Source organism: Octopus bimaculoides, chromosome 18 (genome assembly GCF_001194135.2).
Source record: "Octopus bimaculoides isolate UCB-OBI-ISO-001 chromosome 18, ASM119413v2, whole genome shotgun sequence".
Taxonomy (NCBI): domain Eukaryota; kingdom Metazoa; phylum Mollusca; class Cephalopoda; order Octopoda; family Octopodidae; genus Octopus; species Octopus bimaculoides.
In genome coordinates, this window is record NC_068998.1 from 27,612,916 (window position 1) to 27,624,521 (window position 11,606).

General features: G+C 35.7%; 1 protein-coding gene across 2 annotated transcripts in view; it reads right to left on the reverse strand.

Annotated features, from left to right (window-relative positions):
• The window catches only part of LOC106876443 (interleukin enhancer-binding factor 2 homolog), a 14,214-nt gene extending 8,047 nt beyond the window's left edge, over positions 1 to 6,167 (reverse strand). For both annotated transcript variants that reach the window (XM_014924992.2, XM_014924991.2), the window contains exons 1-4: positions 6,015 to 6,167; positions 548 to 658; positions 315 to 357; positions 66 to 122 (exon numbers count right to left, since the gene is read on the reverse strand). In XM_014924992.2, the coding sequence (XP_014780478.1) occupies positions 66 to 122; positions 315 to 357; positions 548 to 658; positions 6,015 to 6,019 (216 nt within the window). In that variant the 5' untranslated portion in view covers positions 6,020 to 6,167. The remainder of the gene's footprint in view (positions 1 to 65; positions 123 to 314; positions 358 to 547; positions 659 to 6,014) is intronic.
• Positions 6,168 to 11,606: the final 5,439 nt, after the last annotated feature.

Below are 11,606 nucleotides of genomic sequence, written 5' to 3' on the forward strand. Positions count from 1 at the left end.
TAAATGTTAAAATATGGTTACAATATATAAATAAATCTGAGGTAAAAAAAAAAAAAAATACTAACTTCAGTAAATAACTTGTCGTCTGTAGCAGGTTTAGCTCGTGGGAAGGCACTCTCACACTGAAATAGATAATAGTATGACAATTTGAATAATGGATGGAATATATTAACTGTTTAATCATTTGTTCCAGTAAGATAGTAATAATTACAGAAAGCAGAGTTTAAGATCCACAGATAGAAAAATATTGTAAGACACAAAAACATAACAAACAGCCTTAACATTGGTCATATGAAAATAGGTTTAATACACACCTGAGCCAAATCAAATGGAACATGTGGTACAAATGCTCGGAACCTACAATAAGAAATAGATTTGTAAAATTCAAGAAAATCTGTTCAAATTTTAATCAATTAGATTCTAACAGCCAATAAAAACAAAAATCTATATAATTTACAAGTTAAAAGTTGACAAGGTAGTCAGCTATCTAATTAAAAAAAGGTGTCATTTTTAAGTAAATAACTGTGAAAGGAAGGTCTTAACTCACATTGGCCCAGGTTTGAATGGTGGTGCCATGGGCCGCATCATTCCAGCACCTCTTATCATTGGTGGCCCACCACGACCACGAATATTTCTGAAGTTGGGGCGGAAAAAACTTCTGAAATAATTGCAAATGTAAAAAACTATTCAGTGAACAAATATTCTAAATTGGAAAACAATAAGGGAAAAAGAAAAAATGTTTTACAAATTTGCTCAGGAATTTACTCAAAGCTTAAGGATCATTTAAACTAGAATAGCATTAAAAGTATTACAAAGTCACAATAATGTTAGTTAATGGCAAAACAGAACTTGGTAATTTTTATACTAGCTTTAGTGCATTGGAGTAAATAACACAAACAGCTTATAGATTAAGAATCTACAATGACTCAGGGTAATAATTTCTTATACATATTAATCTAATTGGAACAAGAGGGACATAAAATTATTGTTAATTATTACTGCTGACAACAAAGGTTCATTTCCTGTCTGCATAAAGCAAATTACATGAGGTTTGAACTATGATGCTGTTTGTACAATCTTGACTTAAGAGCAAAACTGAAAACAGGCAGTTTAAGAAAGAAACAGAGTTCAAAAACAATGCAATGGTTAATTGAAGATCCTATAAGCTAGTAATAGATGTATTAATGAACTTCACAAATAAAATGTTACAGGATTTCAAATACATGGTTTTTTTGTATTATGTAACTATCTCATCAATGTCAATATGATAAAACTGATAGATAGAATAGCTTGATATTTCTTAGTGTACAGACATTTCATTTTCTTGGATTAATTATAGAATTTATTTTCATTAGGTGTGATTAATGATCATGAAAATACTTATGGGAAAGACACAACAAAGATACATTTCCATGATGCAGCAGTAGAAAGAAAAGTAATCACTATCTTAACAACTTGACAGTGATATTCAATCAAACAAGACACTCAAAGATGACAGCAATATTTAATGCAAGGTCAAATGGTGGCTTTTAGAGACACAAAATAATCTCAGGTGCAAGAAATTTGCAAGCAGTCAACATGCATGAATATATTTGTTCAAAGGGAGATGTAGAAACAAATATAGGTTAGAATCAGGATGGGCATCAGGCCATAGAATGCTACCTCGAGAAGCCTTGTCTATCTCATGCCAACATGAAGAACGTTGCTACAACAATGATGATCATCTTTTTATGTCTGTTTTCCATACTGCAAGGATTTCTAACAGTGCCATGGGTCAGGTCATTTCTTTCTTGAAGAAGTGCCTTCATGGAGGTGTGGACACATGTAGAAGACAGAATGTAATTACAGATGAATTTCTTGAGTACATAATTCCTTTCAAACACACACATGCATGAATATATATAATGTGTGTTTATGAGGAAGTTTCATGAGCTCAGGAGTAAAAGTATCACAGCAGACTATGAGAAGATCACTTGCATTTCAATAATATGGTCTTGTGATATATTTAGGCAAGATTAAAAATCCTGATCTCAAATTTGGAGACTTTCTTCTTTTCTTGGTCTTTTTGTCATTTTATGACCAGAGTGGTTGGAAGCATGGCTGTACGATAAGAAGTTTGCATCCCAACTACATGGTTCCAGGTTCAGTCTAGCCTTGGGCAAGTGTCTTCTGTTACAGACCTGGGTTGACCAAAGCCTTGTGAGTGTATTTGGTAGACAGATACTGAAAGAAGCCCATCATATATATGTGTATATATAATGTGTTAAGTGTTATGAGCATCAAAAAGAAAAAATAAGTAGCTGGAAGATTGTAAAGACTTGTTCTGGAGAAGGGGCCACCAGTACAATGCCAACAAAATAATTCATCAACATATTGCAACTACTAATATGGCTTGGTCATATCAATGGGTAGCAAACAATATTAGATGAGGAGATGGGTTCCACATTATGCTGTCGATCACAGCCAACATTTTGTTTTGCTGTCATTAGGAACAAACAAAACAGTGAGAGTTGGAGACGTTGAAGACAAAGCTATCAGGACAATGAAGGAAATAAAAATGCACAAGAATCATATGATGGCCTTAAATTTAAAATACAACACAAACAGACACCAGTGAAGCAGAACACAATACCAAACATGAATGTCATTACATTTTCTAAAGAAATAAACAATAATACTTCAAATATGTATATTTAATGTTTTTTTAAAGTATAAAGTACATAGGTGCAAGCATGGCTGTGTAGTAAGCAGTTTGCTTCACAACTACATGGTTCTGGGGTCAGTCCCACTGAGTGATACCTTAGGTGAGAGACTTTTACTGCAGCCTCAAGCCAACCAAAGCCTTGTGAGTGGATATGGTAGACAGAAACTGAAAGAAGCCCATCATAGGTATATATCTATGTGTGTGTTTGTCTGCCTCACAACACCTCCTGACAACAGGTGTTGATGTGTTTATGTCCCCATAACTTAGCAGTTCAGGAAAAGAGATTGATAGGATAAGTACCAGGTTTTCAAAAAAGTACTGAGGTTGATTCATTTGACTAAAATTCTTCAAGGCAGTGCCCAAGCATGACAAGTCTAATGACTGAAACAAGTAAAAGATATACATTTAGCAAGGATAGTACTGTTGTTTTATTATAGATTTTTTTGTATTGTTTTACATGTCTTAGTTATTTGATTGCAGCCATGCTGGCAATAACAAAACAAAGTATCTTCCATATGTCCTAAAATAATCTGGTGGAGTTATTTCTGTAACAAAAATACTATCATTGCTATTTATTAACTTATTTTTATATTGAATTTTGTTTGTAATATACAACCATGTTCTCTGGTAATAATTGTCATATTTTACCTAATTTTCTCTTATCTAACCTCTAGCAACAGAAAAAAAATGAAATAATTTCTCTTATTTTAGATCTGTTATTTCTACTTCATCAGATTGGAAGAAAAGGCCATTTCAGAATTTCTCTTGGGAGGTTTTGGAGTTAGCCTCCACACCGCACTGCCAGTCAGTGGAAAAAATTGAACTTATTTCGTTACTTCTTTGTCATCAGACGAATCGATCCAGTACTCATATTGTTTTAAAACCTGGTACTTATTCTATTGGTCTGTTTCGCCAAACAGCCGAGTTACAGGGCCGTAACAACACCAACACCAGTTGTCAAGATGGTGCTGGGGAACAAACACACAATACACACGATGGGCTTTCAATTTGTCAACCTAATCCACTCACAAGACTTTGGTCGGCCGGAGGCACTTATAGAAAACATTTGCCCAAGCTCCCACGTAGTGGAGCTGAATTCGGTACCATATGGCAGGGATGCAGAATAATGTTTGGGGGCCTCAAACACAGAAAATAAAATGAAAAGACTTCTTTTATTTCAAAAGAAATTATTTAACTTAATCGAAGTTGCAGATAATTATGAGGCCAATTCGGAAAAAAGAATTCATCTGATAGTTAAGAGAATTGAACAGCATACGTAATTCTTATAGGAAAAAAAAATTCAGGCCGGTGCCAAACATGCAAACAACTACTTGGATTAAATTAAATCCACAATTACACTTGTGAGTAAACTCATTTTCTGTGCTCTTCTTTCGAAAGGTAATGAATAATTTGTCTATTTATATGTGTGTTTGTGTGTGTATATATATATATATATATATATATATATATATATATATATATATATATATACACACACATTGAACTATTTAATTATTCCAGAATTGAATAGTTAAAAATTTTTCATGCTGCAGCACGAAGAGACTCGCTTCTTGATCAGGGCTTTGAGCAGAAAGAAGACACTGCCTACATTAACAAAGCATTCTTGACTAAAATCAAAATCCAAGTGTTGAATTTTTCAGACATATTGTATACAAATCAACATTATCTTACGTTCCCTCTTTTTTTTAAAAAATATAAAGGGCGTTTGGTTTGAGGGCGATTTCGCTGTCATTTCTAACAAAGCAACTGACCACATAAAAGTTTATTTTTTTGTCAGACTGATTTTAGTGAAGAATGAATACAATAATGAACATTCTCAGAATAATTTCTATAATTTTGCTCCATAATAAAATTCTACATTTTCAGATGAATAAATTGTAGTTCTGTTTTCCAAAAGAAAAACCAACATTGCATAGGAAAGTCGGGGGGTCGAGTTACAAGCCTTTATAACCAAAAGGTTGCAAAAGTAATACAACTGATACAGAAAGCCGGGCGCACCCCCAAAATCCCTTAAGCGAAAGTAGATGATCACAGTAGCACAAATACGATGTGTATATATATATTCTTCCGCAACCGCCAAACAAACTAATTACTCTCAACAATGTAATCCTTCACAATCCAAGTGAGTCTCCCTGACGATTTAATAAAACTTATTTTCATTAATAACACCCGGTGGGACAGAGTAAAATCGAGAGATAAGAATGATTTTTCAATAGGGATTCAATTTCAGAAATGAGAAGGAAATAAGTGCGATTATATATGGAACCTAACAGGAAAAAAAAAGGCAGCAATAAAATAGGTCCAATGAATATTCAATCAGGAAAATTTACTGCATTACGAATGCCTTTAAAATATAACAAGTGTTTAACAAACCCACAAATATGTTGAGTTTACCTTGAATAATATAATTGCACAATTTTTGATTTCTTATATTAACTACTTTCTAATATCAGTGTTCATTCATGTGTTATCCAAGCTACCATACGCAATCAAACATAACACATTGAGACGTGATATATACATGCAAAAATGTAATTTGATATTTATGATCACACGCAGATATATATATATATATACACGCACACAACTAATTATGAAATATCTCAAGTATCAGCGTAAATGAAACTCGCACCAAATACCGAGTCTTCTACGACCCCGAAATACTAATTCAGTACGCATGGGGGTAATTTCATTCCATCTCTCTCACTCCACGAGACAGCAGCGTGCAGTTATCCCGTCGTATGGAAGTCCTGATAATTGCAATGTATTTCAACTGAAATGTTCACAAACATCCCAGAAGGAAAATTCTAAAATATATGAACTTGTAGGAGAACTAAAAAGAATGGAATAAAAGGGTGACGACACAAGAGAAAGCATCATCTTATAAGAGACCAATTACTGTGGTGCCGGTAAATTTAACAAATAATAATTACAAAGGCAAAATGGCGTCTTTGAGGTAGAAAATGAAATCACATTTAGGTTTTTGTTTCTAGTCAAAATGGTAAAATGAAAAAACTCCGAAATATCATTTCGTAGATCTTTCAGATAATACAAGATATAAAGGAAAACGTTCAAAAACACAATTTACAAAATTCAGGAAATTTATATAAATTATAATAAAAACAACGGGATACAGATTCTATTTCAACAGAAATATATGGAAATGAAATTGAGAAATCATCCATGTATGAGGGAGAGAAATATTTATAGATATTTCATGAATGTTTTTAATGTTAAAGACGTAATATATATATAAAGAGTTCAGAGTAAATAATTTCATGCCACAAACCTCATTTTGTTCAGAGGAGAATTCTCAAATCAAAGAATTAAGCAGACCAACGAAGATGGCGCTCGCGGCAGACTTCCTGTTAGCCGACTGATCAGAAAGAGGCTAGGTTAGCACGTTAGTATAAATGATATGTTTATATGGTTTTTCCCTCTTCATTCGAAATTTTCTTGCAATCATATGCAATTCGATTCATTAAAGAAATTGTAAAATTAGTTAGGAAATAAAAAAGAAAATATAAAAGTATAATTCATTTTTATTTCAAGTACTGTATAACGATGATGGGTACTCGGTCTTTTAAATGAAACTTGATTACTGAGGAAAGAGTAACTGTTGATTGTACTTTGTAGAACATTTTAAACCATAGTTTATGGCATATATGACATACATTTGAGTGGTATTCTGGATAGTATATGAAGAGATGCATGGTAGTGTCAAATGTATGAATACACAAAAAAAAAAACGAAAAGGAAAATAACATGATATACTTTTCCAAAATCATTAATGACATATTTGAAGAAGAAAAATACACTGCTCTAGAGAAGGAATGCTATCAATGATAAAATGATTCTTTCTTTTAAATGATCAATTAATGCCGAGATCTTCATGTGGACAAGATTTTCTTGATTATGAGAGTAGTTCTGAAAATGTATCAAAAGTTAATTGCTCTAACATATCCTTGCTGAATATACACAATACTAGATCTCTTATTTTGCTTCCAAAAATCTGGAATTTCCAAAATCAGTACCTACATATTTAAAGAAGAAAAATACACTGATCTGGAGAAGGAAAGGTATCAATGAAAAATGGCTTCATCATCATTTAACGTCTGTTTTCCATGCAGGCATGGGTTGGATGGTTTGATAGGAGTTGGCTAGCTGAAGAGCTGCCCAGGCTCCGCCCCACCACCACCCTGCACATAATCTATCCTTGATAACCCTGGCCCCCTCACATTCCATCTTCTTAACACATCTCCCTTCCCCACCTATGTTTACAATCTACTGTATTTCCCTTCCTGTTATTCCAGTGGTTCTTAACCATTTTTTAAATCTATGGATCCCTTTGATTGCTATTTTATTCTGGTGGACCCCATAGCAATTCGATGTTTAAAGACTAGTTTTATAGATACTGCTTTCAAAATTCCGTTCTATTTTTCACATTTTCACTTGCATAGAACTAACTCTCCAAAAGAACCTGTTTCAGTCGTTGGAAACATGTTAAAGCATTAGAGAAAGAAATCAAGCTGTTTCTTGCAATAAATATATCTAAAGCAAAATTTTCTATGAGCCTTTAAAATACTATTGTGGATTTCCAATTTATTGTTTTGCTTGTGTGGACTCCCAAAAATCATATATGGATCCCAAGGGGTCATGTGGACCAATCTCTCCTGTTGAATCTCTTCTCCACAACATATCTTCCTAACAACTTGTCCCTCTACTTCTGTCCACTCACTACATTACCCCCTCTTTACCCTCCACTTTCCTTTCACAATCTCATGAACTTGCCTACCCATTTATCCTATCCAATCCATGGCCCCTCTTCACTTAATCATCTTTTCGCCCCTCTCTCTTCTCTCTTTTCTATTGAAGTAGAGATGTATCTCCTTTGTTACAAGATGCCTATTTTTGTCCCTCTACCCATATTCTAAACTCTCATCATCTGGCACAAAAGCAACCTCCCTCAATATTACTCCCCACCCCAATCAGGGGGTCCTATCTTGTAAATTATTTGATGACCTTACTGCTGTTGGTGCCATGCAAAAAGTACCCAGTACACTCTGTAAAGTGGTTGGCATTAAGAAAGGCATCCAGCCATATTAAGCATTAATAACCATTCTAAAACAGACAGTAGAGCTTGAAGCAGTCTTCTGACTTGCCAGTTAGTGTCGAACCATCCAATCCATGCCAGCATGGAAAATGGATGTTAAATGATGATGAGAAGGAGGAGTAGTTTTGTTCTTCAACATATCTTCGAACTCCAATAGCAATAACAGGAATAAATTTGTATAAAGTTTAAAATTGCCTGAAACAAATGTCCAGAGCAGAATATATTTGGAAGAACAGAAAACAAAACATCTCATTAATATTTTTAAAAATTCATTTGTTTTGCTCAACAGCTAATTGTATGGCTTAGGTGGAAACATCAACTGTATAACTATTACATAATTTAGTTGACCGTGATAAGGAAGTAATTTCCTCAAGGACATGTTTTTGAAATTTGGCAATCATATACATATACGTGTGAGTACACAGATGTGTGTGTGTATTTCATCATCACCAGTAGCAGTATCACGGGTTGGATGGTTTGACAGGATCTAATGAGACAGAATGTAGAGATTGGAGCATGGCACAGTTGTGCCATGCTCCAATCTCTACATTGGCATGATTTCTACAACCAGATGCCCTTCCTAATACCAACCACTTTACAGAATGTACTGGGTGTATTTTTTAGCATGGGCTTGATCAACTTGCAAGTTGCAAGACTGAGGATATAACAAGGCCCCATAACTGAAGGAGACTAGAAGAGAGAGGTGAAATGATTCTGGTCAGAGAGGTGAGGGTGAGAAAAGTAAGATGAGAGGAGTATATTAATAGCTTTGACTGGATGATATTGGAGATGACACAATTCATGTAGAATAGTGATGAGGTGGATCGTGTAGGTATGTCCAGGGTTATCCTACATTATACAGGTGAGTATGGATGGATCTTGATCCTTATGAAAATGTTGGGCCTCTTTCAGACTCACTATCAAAAGGATGCAAACACAGGTGTCACAAACCTGATTCAGCAGTTGATCTCTGTTGTTGATGCCACGTTCTTCTCTGCAACCAGTGAGCCAAGATATTTTAACTCTCAGACCTGCTCAGTTGGAATGCCATCAAGATGCACAATGAACAGTAAGCTATCTGTTGTTAGAACTTTCATCTTGTCCATGTCGATCCTGAGACCATAAGGCTGAGCAAAGCGGGCAGTGTTGTACAAGGTATCCGAAACAAAGTGAAGAAGACCTGAAATCCCAGCACCTCAATCGAAAAGCATGGTTTAACATCATCACCAGAGTCCATCATCCAACAGTATATTGGTTGAGAGGACAATCTCCCTCTCCCGTCTCCAACTAGGAATTGAAGAGGAAGAGTATGGATGGAAGGTAAAAAGGAAAAGGAAGAGAGAAAATAACAAGGGTTGCAAGGAATCATGGGAGAGTCATTGAAGGGAAGAGAAGTATGGAGTTTGTGTGGGTAAGCTAGAATTGGAGAAATGAGAGGACTTGTTGGAGTGATGAAAAATCTGTGGCAAAGTCAGTGAGAGAAAAGGAGGTAGAGGGTGTGGTCACAGTGGGTGAGTGAAGTGAAAGCAATGAAGGAAGGAGGCTGGAGATTATTATAGATGTAGGGGGAAGGAGAAAGTATAAATGCAGAGAATGCATCCCTGATGGTGAGGCTATGGAGAGAACACAGTGAGAGCAAGGTGTAGGGAAGCAATGAATGTAGCGAGTACAGTGAAAGAAAGAAAGACTGGAGTGCATCCTAGTGTTGCAACATCTAGTACATGTTGGGTAGTAACTGAGTTGGCCTGGGAATAGAAGTGTTGGTTGATAGTGCAACAGTATGAGTATAACACGGAGAAGCTACAGTGTATTGGTTGGTGGGTGTAAAGATGATCAAGAGCAGTCTCTTATATATGGGCCTAAGTAAAAGACAAAGGGGCCTGTGTGAAGTGCAGTTTGCTCAGCTGATGGAAAGCTGAGATGGAGGCAGCTATGAGTGATGAGTAGATAAGAGTTGTGGCAGTGATGGGAGTGAGGATAAAAAGTAAGGTGGAAGGATGCAAGACGTGGGGTCAGTAAGATGGACTTGGTTGGGAACAAATATATATTTATATAGTTGTGTGACTAAGAAGCTTACTTCCCACCATGTGGTCTTGGGTTCGGTCGCACTGCATGGCACCTTGGGCAGGTTTTTTCTACTATGGCTCTGGGCTGACCAAAGTCTTTTGAATATATTTGTTAGATTTCCACTTATATATTTCCATGCATTTTTGATCAAATCTCCTGTGAGTTAACCTGGGATCCCTTGATGACAATGTAGTCTTCATTTAACTAAGGTATCTTAGGCCTGATGAGTAGCTTGTGGAGTACTCTTCGTTTGGGTAATTACTACTTCCAAGGTTCTGCTAGCTATGAAATGTATGTAGCCTGGATTTTATCTATCCATTACCTAAATTTGGATTTTTATTTGCATACACAGCAACCCCAGTTGCTAAACGTGAATAATAAAACTTTTATGATCAAACTTTGAAATGGCAAAAATTTACAACCTTCTATGTCAATAAACAACTATTATTCCTGAAAGTTGTTTTTTATACCTTCTATGGACTGCTCAAAGCTTACTAACTTCCTACACCTTGATCCTCAAATCTTACCTTTACATATACATACATACATATATATATATATATATGTATATATTTTTTTATTTGATTCAGTCATTTAACAGCAGCCATGCTGGAGCACCACCTTTAGTTGAGCAAATCGACCACAGGACTTATTTCTTGTAAGCCTAGTACTTATTCTATTGGTCTCTTTTGCTAAACTGCTAAGTTACAGGGACGTAAACACACCAGCATCGGTTGTCAAGCGATGGTGGGAGGACAAACACAGACACATAAACATGCATATATATATATATGTATATATATATATATGATAGGCATCTTTCAGTTTCCATCTACCAAATCCACTCACAAGGCTTTGGTCGGCCCTAGGCTATAGCAGAAGACACTTGCCCAAGATGCCACGCAGTGGGACTGAACCTGGAACCGTGTGGTTGGTAAGCAAGCTACTTACCACACAGCCACTCCTGCGCCTATATATAGTATAGTCGTCACTAAAGTGACATAGGGTACTAGTCAGCATCAGCATTGCTAGAAATAAGAGTCAAAACAACACTTAGCCACCGTTACAAGCACTTTTCTAATAACTGACAAGGGAGACATGATTCGTCCCTATGGCAAGTGAGATGGAGTCATATCAGCACTGATTTCAGATTTGATTAATCTTCATCAGTGACCCATTACTCCATCGCCAAAGGTTAAAGAACTTAACTCACCCTGTCAGTCTTATAGAAGAAACACTGAATGATTCCGAAAATGGTGAAGTGAGAATTATAAATTATTAAGGTGGCTATTTGCAATTTAGGTGACTATTCGCAATAAAGTGACCGAGTATGCTAGTCAGCATCAACATTGCTAGAAATAAGAGTCAAGACAATTTTTAGCCATGCGAGAGTACTTTTCTAACGACTGACATGTACATGGATGGTCGTAGGAAAGGAGCTTGCCTCCCTTGTTAGTCATTAGAAAAGTGCTCTCATGTGGTTAAGTTGTTTTTGACTCTTATTACTAGCAATGCTGGTGCTAACTATCACCCTCCGTCACTTTAGTGACGACTATACTTGTTGCCTTTAGGATGTGCACCTTATCAGATGCCTTTTGCAAGTTGCCTTTAGGTTGTAAATTGCAAAAAGCCATCTTAATAATTTATATATATATATATATATATATATATATATCTAGCCTGTATGGTCTGGCTAAGTCA